The 21,896-nt window shown below is 37.2% G+C and overlaps 2 protein-coding genes across 8 annotated transcripts; both read left to right on the forward strand.

Moving 5' to 3' along the window:
- The first annotated feature begins 357 nt into the window (after positions 1-357).
- LOC127795117 (probable UDP-N-acetylglucosamine--peptide N-acetylglucosaminyltransferase SEC) lies at positions 358-14,791 on the forward strand. 5 transcript variants are annotated; one of them, XM_052326780.1, is made up of 28 exons: positions 358-910; positions 1,267-1,409; positions 1,908-2,006; positions 2,125-2,175; positions 3,482-3,598; positions 3,837-3,893; positions 5,389-5,508; positions 5,601-5,663; positions 5,759-5,837; positions 6,620-6,729; positions 6,834-6,887; positions 7,009-7,076; positions 7,173-7,209; positions 7,443-7,645; positions 7,741-7,837; positions 10,759-10,830; positions 11,045-11,121; positions 11,223-11,336; positions 11,419-11,503; positions 11,604-11,771; positions 12,038-12,148; positions 12,228-12,314; positions 12,412-12,539; positions 12,633-12,715; positions 12,804-12,999; positions 13,084-13,230; positions 13,921-14,041; positions 14,121-14,791. In XM_052326780.1, exons 1-28 carry the CDS (start codon positions 721-723, stop codon positions 14,232-14,234), a joined length of 2,991 nt encoding a protein of 996 aa, XP_052182740.1. In that variant the 5' UTR covers positions 358-720; the 3' UTR covers positions 14,235-14,791. The 5 variants fall into 5 exon arrangements, with proteins under 5 accessions (XP_052182740.1, XP_052182661.1, XP_052182820.1 ...); XM_052326701.1 differs by having other exon boundaries at positions 7,027-7,076; positions 7,173-7,275; XM_052326860.1 differs by having other exon boundaries at positions 7,027-7,076.
- A 2,439-nt stretch (positions 14,792-17,230) lies between these two features.
- On the forward strand, positions 17,231-21,892 carry LOC127795379 (pentatricopeptide repeat-containing protein At5g18390, mitochondrial). 3 transcript variants are annotated; one of them, XM_052327062.1, is made up of 2 exons: positions 17,231-18,806; positions 21,554-21,892. In XM_052327062.1, exon 1 carries the CDS (start codon positions 17,310-17,312, stop codon positions 18,702-18,704), a length of 1,395 nt encoding a protein of 464 aa, XP_052183022.1. In that variant the 5' UTR covers positions 17,231-17,309; the 3' UTR covers positions 18,705-18,806; positions 21,554-21,892. The 3 variants fall into 3 exon arrangements, with proteins under 3 accessions (XP_052183022.1, XP_052183097.1, XP_052183183.1); XM_052327137.1 differs by having other exon boundaries at positions 21,567-21,891; XM_052327223.1 differs by lacking the exon at positions 21,554-21,892 and adding an exon at positions 21,483-21,501.
- Positions 21,893-21,896: the final 4 nt, after the last annotated feature.

Here is a 21,896-nt window from a genome sequence, read left to right on the forward strand (position 1 = left end):
TATTTAATTACTTACATGTGTATAAAATAATTAAATTTTTAAAGAATTAGAGAAATTTTATTTCCATTAATACCCAGAATTAATAATTTAATATTTAAGAGTTTTACGGTATTCGTGTATTTAATAATAAATATTTATATATTAATTAATAAAAATATTCAAATATTAAAAATAAAATATATTAAATTTACTTACATCGTTTTTTAATAAATTTGATAATTACTAAAATTAATATAAATGTTATTAAAAAATTTATAGAATAAAATTATTAAATTACTAAAATATCATTATTCAGAACGGAAAAGGTTCTAAAGACAGCTGTAAGTCGGGGCAAAGCGTGGCAAAGCTTTTTGGATTCGGATGAACCCTCACGCCTCTCTCTCTCTCTCTCTCTCTCTATATATATATATATTATATATATATACGCATGTATCTGTTGTATATACATATATATGTTCATGTGTACCGATCGAATAAAGGAGAGGGAGACTCATAGACGGAACTGATCATCAGGAATCCAATTGCAGAAGAGGAAGAAACTTACGGGAAAATCTCACTACTTGACACAGCAGACGAGGGTTTTCCCCAAACCTTCTTCATCATCATAATCAGCATCATCATCATTATCCTTTTATAGAGGGCGAGAGAAGGAGAGAGTTTTGGATTAGTGAGCGCGTTTGGTTCGTAGAAGAGGGAGGGTTTTGAATTTGGTTAGCGGAGATGCTGGCCTTGCGGGCTGAGGGCGGTGGACGCAGTTACGATCACTCAGACCAGAAGCAGCAGCAGCACAAGTATTATGGGCTGCTGAATTCTGAGTCGTCTTCTTCTTCTTCTTCTTCTGCTGCCTCCCAACTCAAGCCGTTGGTTAAGAATTTTAATAAGTCGGAGTCCGCTCCTGATTATTCTCAAGGTTACTTTGCCCCCTTTTCTAGGGTTTCTTTTTCTTTGTTTCTGATTGATCGTCATTTACACTGTTTTCAGTCATATTCGTTTTATTTTCTGATTAAGCTTATTGCTGGGTCATATCAATTGTTTGATCAGATTATTATTCTCTTTTTTGTTGCCGGCTGGAGGAGGTTTAGTATTTGAATTTTAAAAAAATGAAATAATACCCAATGACCGATTGTTTCCTTATGAACGAGATTGCAGTTTTCGTGGGCATTGTATAATCTTCTTCTTTTTGTTTTTTTAGTTTTTGTCAGTTTTGGTTTTTATATGTGATGTGCCCTACGCTGATGAGATGAGATTATGTTGTTGATGATGCAGAAGAAGATGTGCATTTGGGGGTTGCACATCAGATGTACAAGGCTGGAAATTATAAGCAAGCTCTGGAGCACTGCAATGCTGTTTATGAGAGCAACCCGCTGCGAACTGATAATCTTCTTCTTCTGGGTGCAATATATTATCAGGTCTCTTAACCTTCTGCATTTTTAATTAGTTTCAAAAACCCAATTTCCTCTTTTCATGATGTTTCCTAAGTTCTAGAAAGTGACCAGCTTCTTTTCTTCAGTTTCTTTTCTATCTTTTTACGCAAGGCTCTTTCTTAATATTCCATTTAGTTTGCTGGGACAACAGTTTCTAATGTAATTTATTGTTCATTCAATAATGAAGAAGGATAAATGAAAACCTTATATGTGCAAGCCACTATGTGGACAGATGTCTATGTATGGAGAGAGGGAGAGGGAGGGTTCAGGAGAGAACTAACTAACAAAAGCAGCAGGCCATTAAGTACCAGTTAGCCTCAATTAAGAAAACTAGAACTAATGTTGTTGTCAATCTTCAATTTTAACACACAACTACTTCTTATATATTCATTCTTTGAGAGTATAATATTTTATTCATTCCTATCCTAAGATTAAATTGACAATCTTCTGATCTCTGAATTTTTTGTTTTTCTTCTCTTTCAGCTACGTGATTTCGAAATGTGCATTGCTAAAAATGAGGAAGCACTTAGAATTGAGCCACACTTTGCAGAGTGCTATGGAAACATGGCGAATGCTTGGAAGGTAGTATTAGACCTGATATAAGTGCTATTATGCTCCGGCTAGTGTGCAATCTTATAAATTTACCAGTTGGAAGGCCTTTTAGGAACTGATGGAGATTACTCTTTTCTCTTGAAAACAGGAAAAAGGCGATATTGATCTTGCAATACGCTACTATTTGATTGCCATTGAGGTTTGTGTAGCTCATAAATTTGTTCGCATTTAGATGCTTTCTTGCATTCAGTATATGCAGATAGAGTATTATAATTGTTCCCAGGTAGTGTTTTGTTTGATGTTTAGTTTTTTTTTTTTTTTTTTGGGGGGGGGGGGGGGTGTCCTTTTCTGATAAATTTTACTGGCTAATCTAGTCCTGTTATTACATTGATTGCCTATTGCTTTTGTTGAAAGTCAAAGTGGTTACATAGGGCAATGAGTGTTTTCCTTGTTTAAATGATTGAAAATTCATCCTGTGGCAGCTTAAACAAAATATAGTTGAAGACAGTTTTGATAGAAACCGTGAATTTGTTGAATTATATAATATCTGGACACTGCCTTTCTCTTTTTTTTTTTAATTTCTTTGTGTGGATAAAGTTGTCTGGGAATTATGACTAAGAGACTGCACCAGATCTGTCACCCCTTCTTCCTTGGGAGTATGACCAGCCATAAATCCCAACCCCTTGGCTAAGGGAACATGAAGTCTAAGGCCAAGTTTGGTTGGACGGAAAGAAATGGCAATGGGAATGGACTGGAATGGCTATTTCATTCCATCACCATGAGTGGTACGGGCAGGAATGGAATGGCCATTCCATTTAATTGTTATGTTTGGCACCCCTTGATTTTAACATAATGCAATGGAAAAAAGAATCAGTTGACAAGAATGCCCTTTTACATTATAAAAATTGAAAAATCTTATATAAATGTTATTTAATTCAAAAAAATCATGTAATTATTGAATATTTATTAGAAAACAGTATTTTCATTTTTTGAGCTAAATATGTTAAATAAAATTTGAATAAAATAAAATTGTAATTAATTGAAAAAAATTGTCATATAGGTGTTGCAAAACCTATATGATAAAACATATTGGTAAATAAACCAACCTTGATTGTTTTTGATTTGGCTGCCTGTCCTTTATTTTTCAACATAACTTTGCTCCATTCTTTGGACAAATTTTTATGTTGTTTATCTGTTTGTGACCTAAAACCTAAAACCTTTTGGACTATAATATACCCATGTATTTGTTTTTGAGCTCCAGTATTTCAGGAAATGTCCTTCCCTTGAAATAGTTTTTTCTTCCCCTTTTTAATTTCATTTTTGTTTTGAGCCGGGGATTTGCTTGTGTTATCTTAAACTTGGTCCCTCTTCAATTAACCACACACGCTTCTATTTATATAAATATGGTGTGTGTTTGTTCTCTGAAGGATTTTTTTCACCTCTAGAATTGATCAGTTTTACCATCAAATCAGTTCCCATTCATATTTTCTCTTCCTTATTATTAGCTTCGACCAAATTTTGGTGATGCCTGGTCCAACTTAGCCAGTGCATACATGCGGAAAGGAAGACTTACTGAGGCATCCCAATGTTGTCGTCAGGCGCTTGCATTGAATCCTCTTTTGGTAAATTATATCCATTTCTTACTTTCATTCCTTGCATGTATCAATTGGTTGTCTCTAAGTTTAAGGAAAGGAAGCATTTGCATGCAGAAATATATTCCAAATCCTGATCATTTCTTTTGTTGGTTGCTTTTTTTTTTTTTAATTTAAATTTTCATCTAAGGGAAGTCATTTGGGCTGCTAGACACTTATGTTTCTGAGAAAGCGTTTTGCATTTAATTGAACTTCTATATCGGAACAGGTTGATGCTCATAGCAACCTTGGAAACTTGATGAAAGCACAAGGATTGGTACAAGAAGTAAGTCTCATTATCCAAAATGTTATCTGTTCTTCATGTCTTATTTGTTTTAGATAGACTGGGGAACCAAAAAAGTAGTAATACCTGGATTAAAAAATCCTATATTGGAGGAGGCTGTCATAGGCTGCTCTCTCCAGCTGCTATCTTGTGGCTATAGGGGATCGATATTTGTGTGAGTAATGAGTCCTTGATGGACCATTGTTGTATCTTCTTACAGATTGTTTTTGGACAATCTAGACAACTGTATAGCCACATAATATGTTTTCACTTTTCTAATTAGAAAACGCATTTATATTATTGAGTACAGAAAACTGTTTTCTTGTCTTGGAAACTAGAAAGTGTGATCAAAATAGCTGCTTTTGTAACATACAAAAAATATAGAAAGCCTCAAAATCATGTTCTAAAGACGCATAAAATTTATTAAGGTTAATTTCCATTTAAGTGGTTAAAATTTACCTCAATTTGAATTTGATGGATTGATATACAACCAAATATCATTTGACTGAGGTTAATAACATTAATATCTACACAAATGCAATAAATTAGTAAGCTACTAAGTAAAATAATTTCATGCCCGATAATTAAGATTAAAAAGGGTGTTCCTAGTGCATGAGGCTCCCTGCTTTGCAATGAATTAAAGAGATTGAATGAGAATAAATAAGTTAATAGATGATAGTATCACCAAGTATAATTTTATACGATATAAAGTATGATCAAAGTTAAAAATGAAATCAAAAACTTTTTTATGTATCTTTAGCTCTCTCAATCTCTTTCCTATCATCAATAGAGCAAGCACGACCACAACCACCACCTCCTCCACCTCCTTCGTACGGCACCGACCAGAACCTGCCAAAACCCAGCATTTTTCTGGACCATCCATCTTCCGCAGGTAGCGGGCAGGTAGCGGCTACCACCGCTGTGAGAGAAAGCAGCAGTGAAAGAGAAAAGAAAAGGGGGGGTGGGGGGAAGCAGGGATCTGTGATGGGAGAGCGGGGGTGAAGGAGAGGATAGATCTGCAACAGAAGAGTAGAGCTTGGGAGAAAGTGGGAGTGAACATGAATATCTCCTATCATGGTTTCCATAACCTTGTGATTTTGTCCTGACTTCTATGGTGAGGGCAATATGTCATGTTATGTAAAAAAGATGCCACAATTTTCTGTGGCAGTCTTGTTTGTGCGGTTGCTTTAATTAATCCTACCTTGCAGTCCATATCCTGCCCTCTTTGACCTAAGGTGGTCTTGATGGTAATTTGGGTTTTGTTTTGCTGGAAGGTTTTTTCCACATTTACATCTATCCAGTGTGTTTTTTCACTTTGCCAATTAGTTACTGATGAAAAAAATTCATGCGTGGGACTGTGGTGAACCACGGTCCTCTGAATCACAGTTTGCTACAGATGTCACGTTGTCACGTACAAGCCAAGGCTCAGATGGTTTGTCTTGTTGTAACTTCCATGTCCAGGACTCCCAACATTGTCAGCATCTAACATTTTGTGCAGGCATACAGTTGCTATGTTGAGGCTCTACGAATACAACCAACATTTGCCGTTGCATGGTCAAATCTTGCGGGTCTTTTCATGGATTTAGGTGATCTTAGCAGAGCTGTTCAATATTATAAGGTAGGTAATAGTTGTTGCTATTTTCCGCATTCTTGATTGTTGTCTGAATTAACTGATTTTATTTTTATCTTATTTAATTCCTATGTCTGCAGGAAGCAATAAAACTTAAACCGACATTTCCTGATGCCTATCTAAACCTTGGAAATGTTTATAAGGTAAACTGTTATGCCTTCTGCCAATGAATGTTGTTTGCTGCATGTGGCAGAACTTGTTTAGGAGAGAAACAAAGAATTTCGTCTGTGTTTTTCAGGCTTTGGGAATGCCTCAAGAAGCTATTTTGTGCTACCAACGTGCTCTCCTGATGCGGCCAGACTATTCTATGGCTTTTGGTTAGTGCTAATATGCTATAGACTCAGATTGCTGCTGATCTTGTATATTTCTGAGCGCTTGTATTTGTTATTTGATTCCCTTGTAGCTTTTAATGATGTTCCTTTTGGCGTCCCTCACATATGCTTCTTGAGTTATTGATGGGGTTTGTGCATTCTGACATGTCCAACTTTTTCATTGCTTATTTGGGTCAGCACGCCGCATTATATAGTAACTTAACCTTTGTGCTGCACTGGTCTGATCATATCAACATTCAAATAAGATGCTTCAAAATATTACCCTCATGACTAAGCACACCCACCCCCCCCCCCCCAAAAAAAAAAAAAAAAAAAAAAACCAAAATCGAAAGGAAAACTGAAGAAGATATTATACTGCTGAGTAGGGTAAGTTACATGAATTCTAGATCACCAATCATTTCTATCTATGGTCATGTCATCTGTAAATTTTATTCATATCATAATCTAAGAGTCTCCTACCAAGTTTTCCATAGTCAACAACCTCCCCCCCCCCCCCCCCCCCCCCAAAAAAAAAAAAAAAAAAAAAAGGAAAAAAAGACTGTTTCTATCATGTTATTTTGTTTCTAGCAGAACTTCTCAAGTACAATAAAGTAAAACACCAATCATTAAACATATCTCATAGATTAATTTTTCTCTTGTTAGATTGTTGTCTTGTTAGCTCAATTTTTGCCCAGCATACATATCTCATAGATCCTGGAAGAGGATAAACATGATGTTGCACTATGTTTCTTGAAACTGTATGTTGTTATGATGTCATTATGTTGCAGGTAATTTGGCAAGTATTTTCTATGAGCGAGGTCAGCTGGATTTGGCAATCTTTCACTATAAGCGAGCCATTGCATGTGATTCTGGATCTCTGGAGGCTTATAATAATTTGGTTGGTCCTCTTCATCCATGAAAGGCTGTTGACATGATAATTTTGTCTAGAGTTTGAGAAACTTATGCTTACTAATTCTATTTTTTGCTTGATGCCACTGAAAGGGAAATGCACTGAAAGATGTAGGCAGAGTGGATGAAGCCATCCAATGCTATCATGTTAGTAATCAATTCTTATGTGGTTCCTTTCTTTTAGGTTTTACTATGGTTCCTGTTTGTGTTCTAACTTTAATCTACTCTATTCCCCTGGGGTTCCGTCTTTTATCGTTCCTTTCTGAAGCAATGCCTTTCATTACAGCCTAGTCACCCTCAGGCACTGACCACCCTTGGGAACATATACATGGAATGGTATGTCATGATTACTGATAACAGATTCTGGTTTATTTGACTAGGTAAGGTCTCTGATGCTTGGTAAGCTCATAAGAGATGTTTCTGTACATGCAGGAATATGATGGCTGCTGCTGCTACATATTACAAGGCGGTATTGGCCGTGACTACAGGCTTATCTGCTCCTTTCAATAATCTTGCAATAATTTATAAACAGCAGGTTACTGCAGCCTGATCTCTTTCCAATCTGGATCAGATGCCTGATTTTGGATAGCTTATCAACTAAATGGATGCCATGCATCCTTGTTTGTTTTTGCAGGCTTTTTACATCTTTGATTAATTTTGGTTGGCGCTTTGTGTGGTTCTGATTCTTATTTATCGTGATAGGGGAACTATGTGGATGCTATATCTTGCTACAATGAAGTGCTCCAGATTGATCCACTGGCAGCAGATGGACTTGTCAATAGGGGCAACACATACAAGGAGATTGGTAGAGTAAGTGAAGCAATTCAGGACTACATACGTGCAATTACCATCCGACCGACTATGCCTGAAGCACATGCCAATCTTGCTTCAGCTTACAAAGATAGGTGTGATTGATTGTAATCATCGTACTGCTATGACTTTTGGGTTACATATGCATGTTCGTTTCTAACAATTCTATATTTGGACTTGGATGATTCAGTGGACTCGTGGAAGAAGCAATAAAATGCTATAGACAGGCATTGGTTTTACGCTCTGACTTTCCTGAAGCAACGTGCAACCTTCTGCACACATTACAGGTATCATCAGATTTTGGTGGATTCAAATGCAAAATCCTGTCGGTGGCTCACTCTGGTCTAAACTAGCATGCATCCAAGAAACTTCTTTGTGAAGTTATTGACGTTAACCGAAAGTAAATATCTGGGATGCAATTCTGTGAATGAAAATTCACTTCAGATTTATATAATTGAAGTAATAGTTATACATGCGCCCAAGTGTCCAACTGGAATTGTATGGAATGCCATATTCTTCTCTTCTGTTTTCTTTCCCTCAGTTGTCAGCATGAAGGCACCTTCTTGCCTCTTGGAACCAACAAATTCTTTGTTCATTTGGTGGATGTGGGTGCCAAGACTTGTTAAGGTGTGGCTGATTAGTAATAGTTTTCATATATACATTTTGGATATAAATGTAACATATCCACCCTGATATTTCAAGTAAAGGTGTCCTCCTCTGTCTTTGGTGAGCATTTTGATATAAATACTAACTTAACTAACTTATACCTCCCAAATTTGCTGCCCTTCTTTAATTTTTGTTCCCAACCTTTTTTTGCTGCATTTTGAACTTTTTCTCCCTGAGTTAAGGTTCATTAAATTTGAACATTCTCTCTCTGTTAGATTTTCCTTTGGTTCTTAGTTCTCTAAACATTTTGGTTTCAGAGATGACAACTGTCTGCATCTGCTGGTAATATAAAATTCTTGTCACCAAGAGTTTAGGTACAACTTAAATTCTATTCTCATGGAGAGCAAGGACTAGATCGACTGAAATGGTCAATTATAACATGAGCTGATGTAACCAGAATGAGTATTTATTTCTCAGGAATTTGATGCAAAAATTTTGGAATATCAGCAACTTCTATGCCACTCGCTTTCAGAGTTGTGTATATTGTCCTATGGAATGGTGTTACAACAACAACATATCCAGACTTTATCCCACTATGTGGGGTCGGTTACATGAATTCTAGACTTCCATGTACTTTTGTCTTTTGTCATATCTTCATTTAGGCCCATACACTTCATATCAAGCTTTAATGTCTCTGCCAAAGTCTTTTTGGGTTTGCCTCTACCTCTTTTTTAGACTAATTGTTCTATTTCATCAACTCTCCTCATAGGAGCATCTCTTGGTCTTCTTCTCACACGACCAAACCATCTTAGTCTAGTCTCTCTCATCTTTTCCTCGATTGGCACTACTCCTACCTTATTACGAATAATCTCATTTCTAATTTTATCTTTTCTTGTATGGCCGCATATCCATCTTAGCATCTTTATCTCTGCTACGCTCGTCTTTTGCTTATGCTGGTATTTGACTGCCCAACATTCTGAACCAGACAACAAAACTAGTTTTATAACTGTCTTATAAAATTTTTCTTTCAGTTTTAATGGAATTTTACCATCACATAACACCCCCGATGTATTTCTCCATTTTAGCCAACCTGTCTTAATTCTATACGTGACATTCTTGTGAATTTCTCCATCTTTTTGAATCATTGATCCCAAATATCGAAAATGGTCTTTTCTTTATATGATTTGGTCTTTCAATTTTATTATAACATCATCTACTCTTGTATTCTTACTAAATTTACATTCCATATATTATGTTTTCCTTCTACTTAATTTAAATCCCTTGGAATCTAAATTGTTTCTCCACAACTCAAGTTTAGTGTTCACTCCCTCTTTTGTTTCATCCACCAACACTATGTCATCTGCAAAAAGCATACACCATGGCACCTTTGTCTTAATGTGTTTAGTGAGTTAATCCATTACTAAAGCAAATAAGTATGGACTTAGTACAGAATCTTGATACAGTTCTATTGTAATTTTAAATGGTTCAGTATCCCCTCCGCATGTTCTGACCTTCATCTCTGCACCGTGATACATTTTCTTAAGGGCTTGTGTATAGGCTATTTAGACTCCTTTCTTCTCTAAAGCCCTCCATAATACTTCTCTAGGGACCCTATCATAGGCTTTTTTTAGATTTATAAACACCATATGCAGGTCCTTCTGATGAGCCCGATACCTTTTCATTAGGCATCTCAGTAGGTATATAGCTTTCATAGTTGACCCACTAAGTATGAAACCAAACTAATTTTTCGAGACGTTTGTTTTTTTTTTTTTGAGTCTCTACTCTATTACTCTCTCCCAGAATTTCATGGTATAGCTCATTAACTTAATTCTTCTATAATTTTCACAGTTTTGAACATCTCCTTTGTTCTTGTATATAAGAACCAAAGTACTCTTCCTCCATTCATCTGGCATCTTTTTTGATTTAAGGATCGCATTAAATAATTTCGTTAGTCAAGAGATGCCCTCTTCTCCCATGCATTTTCATGCTTCCATTGGTATATTATTTGATCCTATCGCCTTATGATTTTTCATTTTTTTTAATGCTTGTCTTATTTCTTTTGAACTTATGCATCAATAAAATGTATAGCTCACATAAGATGTCCCAACCTAACTCTTGTGTCCCCACCATCATTGAATAATTTTGTAAAATACTCATTTCATCTCTCCTTAATCGCTCCCTCATTCACTAATACATATTGGTTTTCATCTTTTATGCATTTCACTTGGTTTAGATCCCTAGCTCATTTGACACTACACGCGGGCAATGTAGCGCATCGCTATGAAGGGTTACGCCCCAACAATTTTTCATAGTTTGTCTAGAGTTCATGTTTTGGATCCGACTGGGTTTTACGTTGGTTGTCAGCTACCTAACACAACCCTCCTCATTTATCCGGGTTTGGGACCGGTAGTGGATAACATCCCCAGGTGGAGTTGTCCTATTGAATGGTGTTGTTTTGATATATTTGGGTGTCAGTTGTGCATGTGTTTCTTAATTGGTTTTATTTCCAATATACAAGACAAAAAAAATTGCATGGCTTTGTACTCTAAATGGACTAAATTAAATTTGGCAACAACTCTTGAAATCAAGATACGTATTCCAGTGTGTTTGCAGTTGGGAGGATCGAGAAAAAATGTTCACTGAAGTTGAAGGGATTATCAAGAGGCAGATTAAGGTTTATTCTCTCTCTCTCTCTCTCTTTCTCTCTCTCTCGCGCGCGAGCGCGCGCGCCCGTGCACGCTTATTATTGTGTCTTTGAGCCTCGGGATGGACAGATGCTTGATAGCAAGTATATATATGATAGTTGTGAAGTCTTAGGACAATTGAACTTTTACTCAATTGAATTCATTACTCATCTTTTTTACCGCACATTGATATTTGTATTTCAGATGTCAGTTCTTCCTAGCGTGCAACCCTTTCATGCAATTGCATATCCACTTGATCCATTGCTTGCCCTTGAGATTAGGTAAGAACTCTAGCTTGGCATGTCAGAAACAATAATGAGCTAATGCTTGTCCTTCATTTTTATTTTCTTTTATCTAATTCACTTGACCTTCTGTCTTGCAGTTGTAAATATGCAGCACAGTGCTCCTTAATTGCTTCACGATACGTGCTTCCCCCCTTTTCTCATCCCTCTCCAATACCAATTAATAGTGGAGGAAATTATAGACTGAGAGTTGGGTGAGTCTTGAGATCCTTAATATGGATTATGCATGCGCAAACCAATTGAAGTGTGTATTTTGACACACATCTGAACTTGCAGGTATGTTAGCAGTGATTTTGGTAATCACCCACTGTCACATCTTATGGGCTCTGTATTTGGCATGCACAACAGAGAAAATGTCCAGGTAAGTAAACTTGGAAGACATGTTTGTCCTTGTGTGAGAGCCTTGTGTACTGTTCTCTCTCACTCATGCTATATCACTTGCTGAGGGAGTGCATTTGTAGGTGTTCTGTTATGCATTGAGTCCAAATGATGGCACTGAGTGGAGGCTGCGAACACAATCTGAAGCTGAGCACTTCATAGATGTCTCTGCCATGTCATCTGACATGATTGCTAAATTGATTAATGAGCACAAAATACAGATCCTAGTCAATCTTAATGGCTATACCAAGGTATATTATCTTTTTATAGATTTAAGGTACTTTGTATAATATGTGAATATAATAGATTGTTGATTGGCAATTTAGATTCAGAAGGTTTTCATGTGGTTTACATTCACATGGCTATCCTTGGCCTTAAAAAATGCTCCTTTTGGCAAATTTTGTTTGTGTTGTTGCCCTTGATAGTGACTTCCTCTGCCTTTGTCTCTGTAAATGTGGAATTCCTACAAGGTGCATTTGTCTCAATTTTTGAGGTAATGACATCCATGACTGCACAGGGGGCCAGGAATGAAGTATTTGCCATGCAGCCTGCGCCAATTCAAGTTTCCTATATGGGTTTCCCAGGGACCACTGGGGCATCTTACATCGATTACTTGGTTACGGATGAGGTGATGAATAGACCTAATGAAAACTCTGTGCAATTTTGTACCTGTTATTTTTGTCTCTAATTGTCACCTTCCTTTGCAGTTTGTTTCACCTTTGAATTTCTCACACTACTACTCTGAGAAGCTTGTCCACCTACCCCATTGCTATTTTGTGAATGACTATAAACAGGTTGGTCGTTTTGAATAGAGCGTTGATAGTAGCTGCTAATCTATATTGAGGTGCACTAGATGTGATTGCTCTTTTTCCTGTTGCTTTTTGTGGTCAGAAAAATCTTGATGTATTGGATACAAACTGCCATCACAAGCGATCAGATTATGGGTTGCCTGAAGATAAATTTATATTTGCATGCTTCAACCAGTTGTACAAGATGGATCCAGAAATCTTTAACACTTGGTACTTTTAGGACAGTTTCAAATTTTTAACTTCAAGGAGATGTGCACCCATGATGTAGCAGATTTACTTGTGTATGTTTCAATCTTTTACCAGGTGTAACATACTCAAACGGGTGCCAAATAGTGTGCTTTGGCTGCTTAGATTCCCAGCTGCAGGCGAGATGAGAGTGCGTGCATGTATGGGGATCACTGTAAACTCTCTTTTGGTAATCTGTTCCCTGCAGTTTCTTTTGTGAAAAATTTTAATGCTTGTCGCCTTTTGCAGATGCTACTGCTAGGGGAGTGCAGCCTGAACGAATTATTTTCACAGATGTTGCCATGAAAAAAGAGCATATTAGACGAAGTGCTTTAGCAGATCTATTCCTTGACACGTATATTAACTTGTTCATTTGCTTTGACTATTTCTTTTTTGGCACTTTGGTCCTCCTTTTCTTTTATTTTGGAACCTTGCTATTTACCAGGTAGTTATTCTTGCTGCTGAAGCTTTTTAAGTGCTAATACTTTATTAATCTTCTTTATTTATTTATTTATTTATTTATTTTTAGGCCTCTATGCAATGCACACACGACTGGTACAGATATTCTATGGGCTGGTTTACCAATGGTGACACTTCCCCTTGAGAAAATGGCCACAAGGGTTGCTGGATCACTTTGCTTTGCCACTGGATTGGGGTCACACATGGTTGTCAATAGGTAGGCATTTCAATTTGATTCCACATAAATTGAATATATATGCTTGCACATTTCAAAGTATGCTTCACTATTGAGATGGCAATGATACTTAGATTAGCCACACAAAAAAAAATGATAGTTTTTTGGGCCACACTTCCCATTTTAGGAATTTGAGCAGTGCGGTATCATTTTTGCACTCCTGCTATTTATTTCATTAGGAAGCGCATAAATTTTGTATCTTAGGATAGGTGCTATATCTAATCCTTGTCAAATTGAAATGATCCAAGCAAGCTCCATTACTTGAAGTGCAAGCTTTCTACTAAACTAGTAATTAAGATTAACCAAGAAAAGATGATCCCATACAAGTGTATTTGTTTATGTTACTGAATTGAAAACAAAAAAAGCGCAACCCCTTGTGCATTGCAGTACAGCATGGTGCAAATTGTTTTAATAGACAATACTATTTAAACAAATCCACATTTTCTTGTCTGTCCAACTGCTTGATGCTATTTTAACCATGCAATGATGCCGCCTGTTGAACTTACTCTTCTCAAGCAGGCTTGCCTGCCACGTGCTACGTCTACAAGAATGCAGCAATCAGACCATTAAGATGTTATAGTCTGCGCTTGAATGCACACTAGCATATTCTTGAAATTTTATTTGTTTGTTTTGCCATTATCTTCACTTGTTTGATATTTGGTTATCAAACAGTATGAGAGAATATGAAGAGTTGGCTGTATCCTTGGCACTGGATCGCCCCAAACTTATGGCTCTCACAAATAAACTCAAGGCTTGTCGTTTGAGTTGTCCTCTCTTCGACACCACACGCTGGGTAAGCTTGGACGATGTTCATCTTCTGTCGTGCATTGAGCATGAATGATTCACGAGTCTGGTCCCTTTGAATTTCACAGGTGAGGAACCTGGAGAGAGCATATTTTAAGATGTGGAATCTTCATTGCTCAGGCCGCCGACCAGATCACTTCAAGGTTACTGAAAATGATTTGGACTTTCCTTATGATCGGTAGGAGGGGCAGCACAAGGGACTGTAGATAAAAGCAAAACCTGTACACTGGTTTGTTTAAGAAACTGTTCGACTATCACACTATGCTTGTTCGATGTGTTTGTTCACATATATGAATGCGATGGGCTGAATCTCCGGGCTTGAGCGAGCTATAGCCAGTAGTAAAACCCGAAGGATGTGATGTCCTGCTTCATATATATCAACCTTCCTGCGATGGTTTGTTTTCCCCGACATCATACTGGAAGTTTATTTATGTGCTTAAGTTAAGTAGGTTAGAAAATTTTCTCCTTGCTGAGTTCTGGTGCTGCGGATGTTCAGAGTTGGTGGTGGTGGGATCAGGATTAGTGTGAGTTATGGATTGAAGACAATTGTTTTGTTCTCTCTTTCTGCTCAGGCTATCAATTTGGCATTCCCCTTCCACCGGTGTAGCTATCATTGTTGCTAACGTTTACTTTTGTCATTTGTATGACATGTTGGAGCTGGTTAACTTGTGTCCTTGTCATTTATATGGCATTACTGGTTGAACTCCTATTTTTGTCATTGAGGACCCACAATTCTCAATGTTGCTGTGATGTTGTCTTTTTCTCTTAAGACTAACAAGCTCAATGTCTCAAATATAATATTTTTTTATCAAGAAAAGAAACATTTGACTGGATGTGCAGTTGGCAAAACTTATATTTTTATTGTTTTCATGTTTTTTTTTGTGTGGTCACTTAAATTTTTTATTATTTTAATTATATTGCTGAACTTGTTTTCTCGACTTAATTCTTATTTTTTGACTTTTTTTGTGTGATAATATAATGTATATTTTGTTATTTTTTTTATACATAAAAATATAAAAATTAAACATTTGACTGGATGTGCAGTTGGCCAAACTTTTTTTGTTTTTTCACAAATCTTTTAGACTTTTTTGATATCAGAAGGTACACATGTTATTTTGTATAATAGAAGTGATGTATTGAATAACATAAAAGGACTTTATATAAAGTAATTTTGTGTTGTATTCAGTGTTTTAAAAGGCGTTAGTCGGGAGTCAGATCGAGGCCTAGGGTGCCTAGGTGGAGTTTAGAAAAATTGTTATTTTTAGCACATAAACTTGCATTATTTTATAGCATTTGTTGCTTTCTCTCATTATTTTGTACTTTCATCTAATAATAAATCACACACCAATTAAATTATATATTAACAATAATTTAATCTATAAAATATATTTTTCTTAACTTTTTTTTCGTAAATTTCTCTCAAATTTTTCAGCTGTTGCCCATTTTTTGACCACTGCTCTGACTTACTCCCCCCAGAAGAGTTCCATTCTTCTAAATCTCTCATCTCCTTCTAAATTTTCCATTCTTCCCTCCTAAATCTCGTCTTCCAGTTCCAGACGAGTTCAATTCTTTTAAATCTCTAGTCTGCTTCTAAATCTTCCATTCTTCCCCCCTAAATCTCTAGTCTTCCTCTCCTAGTCCCAAACAAGTTATATTCTTCTCTGCTCCTAGACGAAGTTAACAAAAGATCTCATAATGGAGCAGCAATAATTATGGTGTGTTCTTGAACTTCAAAGCGAGGACACTTCATCCATCTTCGTTCTACACAGCTCTTACAAATCGAAGCGGCCAGGCCGCGTGCGACTTAGGTAGGTAGGCAACCTATGCAGCGCCCAACCCAGGCGACTAGGCACCGATCAAGCTGGATTAATCAATCCAGCGCCTAGGGTGTCAGTTAGGGCTTAATCGCGGCGATCGCTTTGGCCGCGTTTTAGAACACATTGGTTGTATTACACAAGTACTTGTAACATTGTAGTTTTTTTTTTTTTTTAAATTTAGGATGTTAATGTAAAAAATTGATTGTAAGGTAAGGTGACAAAGTATATTTATAATTAGTTTGACAATACGGTTTGATCGCTTATAAGTTATTAAATTTATTTTCTTACATGTTTAGATATATTAACAGTTTACAAGTTATGCAACTTAAATGCTAATCTAACAGCATTTTCAAAAAGCTATCAGCCACTCGCTTTTGCAAAAAAGCTCTCGAGAGTTTTTATGTTGATCAATTGAATTACCATTTTACCTTTCAACAATATCAAAATTTACACCTCCTATCCTTATATCTTCCCGACTCTCTATCTCATTGCTCTCATTTTCTCCCATCTTCCCTTCTCATCTTCTCTTTCATTGCCTCTTCCATAAATGGTTGTTGTCGCCGCCCAGTACCGCCTTGCTAGCAAATCGTCATCATCGCCAACGTCGCAAGCCGACACTGTCACCCATAACTGTCATCGCCACAAGTCGCCATCGTTGCCTAGTATTACCCTGCTAGCATATCACCGCCATCGCTAGCGCAACAAGCCTCCATCGCCCAGCGCTGCAAGCATTCATTGCCACCCTAATTTTGAATTTTATAGTAATCAAATTTATTTGATTATCAATTATTGTGTCATGTCTAATCTTGTAATTTTGTAATATATATCAAATTTTTAGATGTTCAAAAAAAATATACATTTAAGTATTAATATTTATTTAAATATGAACTTTTATTTAAATATTAATAGTTGATATGAATTAATAAATGTTTTTATATAATGTCTCAACATAATATTGAAGATTTTTATGAATTAAATTTAAATTTATAAATAAAATATTATATTAATATATTTTTAAAAATTATGTATAATTTATCAATATGTAATTGTAAATATTTTAGCAATTGGACATCAATTTAAATTTTTTTATTAAAAAATTATAATTTATAAATTTTATTTATATTATTCAATATTATGTCTATTTTAATATTTTTATCAAATTTTAACAATTTATTAGTTTTTACAAACCAAACACATAACTTTTAACTAATAATTTAAAAATATATTTATTCAAATAAGTTATCAATTTAAATGCTATCTAATTTTAAATTTTAAATAGCTTAAAAACTATTTTAAATAACTTAAATAGCTTAAAAGTTATTTATTTTACTTTTAACTTCAAACTAAAACGCGCAGCCAAACCAACCCTTAATTTCACTTTAAGCCGTTAAGTCGGGAGTCCGGCTCAACCTTCCCTCTCCGGTCGCTCGGCTGGGCCAAATGCTCCGTCGTTCTGCACTTCTCTTTCCCCTCCATAAACCCTCAGCCACCTCCGGCTTCCTCCTCAGAACCCTAAGCACCGCCGTCGATCATGGCTTCCACGCCGGCGCCGGCAGAAGCCAGTCGAAAGACGACTACTTCGCGTCGATCCACCATATATCCAACATAGTCCGCCGCGACATCTACATGGAGCGGACTCTGAACAAGATGCGAATCTCCCCTTCCATCGTCAACTCGGAACTGGTCTACCGCGTCCTCCGGAGCTGCTGCCACAACGGCGCCGAGTCCTTCCGCTTCTTCAATTGGGCGCGAAGCCACTTCCCTTCGTACAACCCTACTGCTCTTGAGTTCGAGGAGCTTGTTAAAACCCTAGCTCGGAGTCAGCATTGGCAGACGATGTGGAAGGTTCTCGAGCAGATGAAGAACGCCGATCACAACCTCGCCATTCCGCCTCACTTGATTTCGTTTATCATTGAACAGTACGGCAATCGAGGCCTAGTTGATCAAGCGGTCGACCTCTTCAATAAAGCACCAAAGGTCTTTAATTGCGCCCAAAAGACGCCAATCTACAATTCATTCCTCTTCGCCCTATGCGAGGTCAAGAATTTCCAGGCCGCGTACGCCTTGATTCGGCGGATGGTTCGCAAAGGCGAAGTTCCGGATAAACGGACCTACGCGATTCTCGTTAATGGCTGGTGCTCGGCAGGGAAGCTCCGGGAGGCTCAAGAATTTCTAGATGAAATGAGCCGGAAGGGTTTCAATCCGCCGGTTCGCGGCCGCGATCTTCTGGTCGACGGCTTGCTAAATGCCGGCTATCTGGAAGCAGCCAAAAATTTGGTTAGGAAGATGACCAAAGAGGGCTTTTTGCCAGACATCCAGACCTTCAATTCCTTGGCAGAAGCTGTATGTAAATCCGGGGAAGTTGAATTTTGCATTGAACTTTACCATAATGTTTGTAGATTAGGGCTTTGCCCAAACATGGAGACCTACAAGATTATGATAACTGCTGCTTCCAAAGTGGGCAGTTTGGACGAGGCTTTTGCAAATCTCCACAGATCAATAGAAGAAGGGCAGAAGCCATTTCCCAGTTTCTATGCTCCGATTCTGAAAGCACTTTTCCGGAGGGGACAATTTGACGATGCATTCAGCTTTTTCAGTGATATGAAGGTGAAGGGCCACCCGCCAAACCGGCCCCTCTACACCATGTTGATAAAGATGTGTGGCCGTGGAGGTAGATTTGTAGAGGCTGCAAATTATCTAGTGGAGATGACGGAGCTGAACTTGTCACCATTGTCACGAACTTTTGATATGGTCACCGATGGATTGAAGAACAACGGGAAGCATGATCTGGCTAAGAGGATAGAGCAACTGGAAATCTCTCTGAGGGATGTTTGATTTCATAGAGCCTTGAAACTGTTCACTATGCCAAGGAATTGGGAGGCAGTGAAAGAGATGAATGCCCTTGTTGATCAGAATGGACCTGGACCAGGAAATGTGGTATGTGGATCTAATACTGATTAACTCGTAATGATGTCTGTTTCTTAGTTTCTCATCCATTGAGATTCGCCCTACTTGCCTAGTTTTCAGTTTCTCCCTTAACAATTATACTCTTATCTCATCAACTGCTACTGAGGTTGCACCAAGTCTTTTGTGTAGGATTATTGGTTTGGTTCCTTGAGTCATCATCATCCTACAAACAATGGACAGTAATTCTTGTAGAACAGATTGTGTTGTTGCTGGCTTTTAACATGATAATGTTCATGAAGTAATGCGATCACCAATCAAGACTCGGCCCAAGGCCGACCCAACCAAACCGGATCAGTATTACCAGAATAGTAGCGAGAATAGTATTTTAATACTTCATATGTTTTAAGATTCTACTTAATTTAGGATCTACTTTATGCTTGATTAGGGTTTTATTTCTATTAGGATTCTCGTTGAATTTTGTTTACAAATATTAGATGGATTTGGATTAGCCAAATACTATAAATATGCCTAGGATTTAGAGTTTGTAATTAAGTTTTTTTCAATCAAATTTCAACAACCTATTTGGGTTTTCTTAGCAAAACAGTCTTGTTTTTGCGTCTTCTTGAAAGCCAAACTTCAGCCATTGAAGTTTGCTCTTTTAAGGGTTTATTTTGGTGTGTTTTTTCACACACGCGCTACACATTGCGTCAAGTGGTATCAGAGCAGTTCATCAACCCAATCAGATGGCCAATCTTGAAGGTAACGGTAGCAACCAGCCTCGTGACGGTGATCGGGGGCTGCCCGCGATTTGGAGAGCAATCGAAGAATAACGGGAAATAACTCGTACAATGGAGCAGGAATTGAAGCGAATCCGCAACCAATTGGGCGTTTTACAACGAGTTAAGGATAATTGGAACCGTACTAATGGCATGAATCAAGCCAGTTACGTTAAACCAGGAAGACTAGCCATTAATCTTGTCCTCATTAATCCTAGAAGACCAATGATGGATGATAGCGACGATGAAAATGCTCTTAGTCATATGATAGCCAACCCTAGTAGTAAAAGGGTTAGGAAGAATGCGCAGCAACACAACCATTAGGGAAACGATGAGTATAAACTAAAGAATGGCTTTTCGATGAGTTTGGAGCTTGATTTTGAAGATTATGTCGTCCCTGCAATCTCAACATTTGCAAACTCAGGTCCGATTTTTGTTGCTAACATAACAGAAACTCCAAGGTTATTGACTCATATTAGGGTATTTTTTAGTCCCGAGGGCTCAGGCATGGCTTCGCAACCCAATGATGGTGGTGTTTCTTCTGATCGGCTTGCAACTGTAAAGGAGATAGAGGTTATGGTAGCAAATCCTTCTACAGTTTATTCAAGCTCTGGCATTGTTGAATCGCAGGCAATAGGAACATATTCATCTTCGCGATTACAAAAGCAAGATGGTCACATGGGTCTCTTTGTGGATAGGGGTGTTGGATCTCCTAGGCTAGTCAACTTGGGTAGTGCAACTGCTTTTGATATTAATCTGAAATTAGATTCCAAAACTAAGAATGCTGTAACAGCTACTGTTATAGCTAATCAAGTGCTTAGACCAGAAGAAGATTCAAGCATCAATATTTTAAGTGATGGAGAGATTGTTGGTAGTCATGGAATAAGCCTTTATTCGAAACAGTTGCAAAAGAATGCTTCTCCAGACAAGAAAAATCTACGGATGAATTCGGAAGTTGTTGAGGAGTCAAAATCAAGAAAGCTTATGAAAAGAGAAGAACCTGTGATAAGATCTATCAGATTAGAGAAGCGCTTAAAATGGAATGTTCAACGTCCTCAATCTAACAGTAATAATACAATGGAGGCAGAGGGCAACAAACATGGCGATGGTTGGACCCATGCTAACGAAGATAAGGCCAAGAGGGGGAGGAATGTCTTTGCTCATGTTCTCTTAGTAGAAAAGTTCAAGCGATTCAAGAAAATGCCAAGCAAAAGTTGCACAAATAAGAAGTACAAGGCGACAGCTGACAAGCATAATAAGCATAAGATATTTGATATTGGAGATGAAGTCATGATATTCTTGAAAAAGGAACGGATTCTAGTAGAACAACAGAACAAACTCAAGCCAAAGAAGTATGATCCTTACAAGATTACAAAGAAGATCAATGATAATGCTTATGTTGTGGATTTGCCTAATCATATGGGTATTTCCAAACATATAATGTGGCTAGTCTCTCTTTGTACTTACCGGACGTGGATTTGTCCTACCCGAATCAAAATTCGAGGTTGAATTTTTTTCTCAAGTGGAGGTGAATGATGCGATCACCAATCAAGATTCAGCCCAAGGCCGACCCAACCAAACCGGAACAATATCACCAGAATAGTAGCGCCAGAATAGTATTTTAATACTTCGTATGTTTTAAGATTCTACTTGATTTAGGATTCTATTTCATGTTTTTACTTGATTTAGGATTCTACTTCATGTTTGATTAGAGTTTTATTTCTATTAGGATTCTAGTTGGATTTTGTTTACAAATATTAGATGGATTTGGATTAGCTAAATACTATAAATATGCCTAGGATCTAGAGTTTGTAATCAAATTTTTCTCAATCAAATTTCAACAATTTATTTGGGTTTTCTTAGCAAAACAGTATTGTTTTTGCATTTTCTTGAAAGCCAAGTTTCGGCTATTGAAGTTTGTTCTTTCAAGGGTTTATTTTGGTGTGTTTTTTCACACACGCGCTACACGCTACGTCATGAAGGGGGAATACATAACTGCAGGTTTCATTTGTAGAATGAGGCAGTGAGAAGTGATCTTGTGACACATTTTGAAGCCCTAGTCAGAAAGGCCTTGGATTTCTCCCACAAGACGTGGCATGTCATTTGTAATGTGTTACTTCGATTGAATTATTACTGGAATTCCAAGCTTTTGATTTGTCATCACTCTAATTTTTACCTCTATATAAGTTATAGATGTGTTGATTAATAGCATAACATGGAATCCTGAATTCATTTGAGATACACTAAAATAATCTCTGCCTATGAGTTAAATCCTGGCTTAGATTGAAATGTATTTCTATTACATTTTTGTGGTGATAAATTACTGTAATATTCAGCTTGTTTT

This window comes from Diospyros lotus, chromosome 1, assembly GCF_014633365.1.
Source record: "Diospyros lotus cultivar Yz01 chromosome 1, ASM1463336v1, whole genome shotgun sequence".
Classification (NCBI taxonomy): Eukaryota; Viridiplantae; Streptophyta; class Magnoliopsida; order Ericales; family Ebenaceae; genus Diospyros; species Diospyros lotus.

Excerpts from the sequence above, each read along its gene's own strand:
- LOC127795117 (XM_052326617.1), top strand. The coding sequence starts at position 721 with ATGCTGGCCTTGCGGGCTGAGGGCGGTGGACGCAGTTACGATCACTCA. Across the intron at positions 11,504-11,603 it reads ACAACAGAGAAAATGTCCAG|GTGTTCTGTTATGCATTGAG; the intron begins GTAAGTAAACTT and ends GTGCATTTGTAG. Across the intron at positions 12,716-12,803 it reads CGAGATGAGAGTGCGTGCAT|ATGCTACTGCTAGGGGAGTG; the intron begins GTATGGGGATCA and ends CGCCTTTTGCAG.
- LOC127795379 (XM_052327062.1), top strand. The coding sequence starts at position 17,310 with ATGCTCCGTCGTTCTGCACTTCTCTTTCCCCTCCATAAACCCTCAGCC.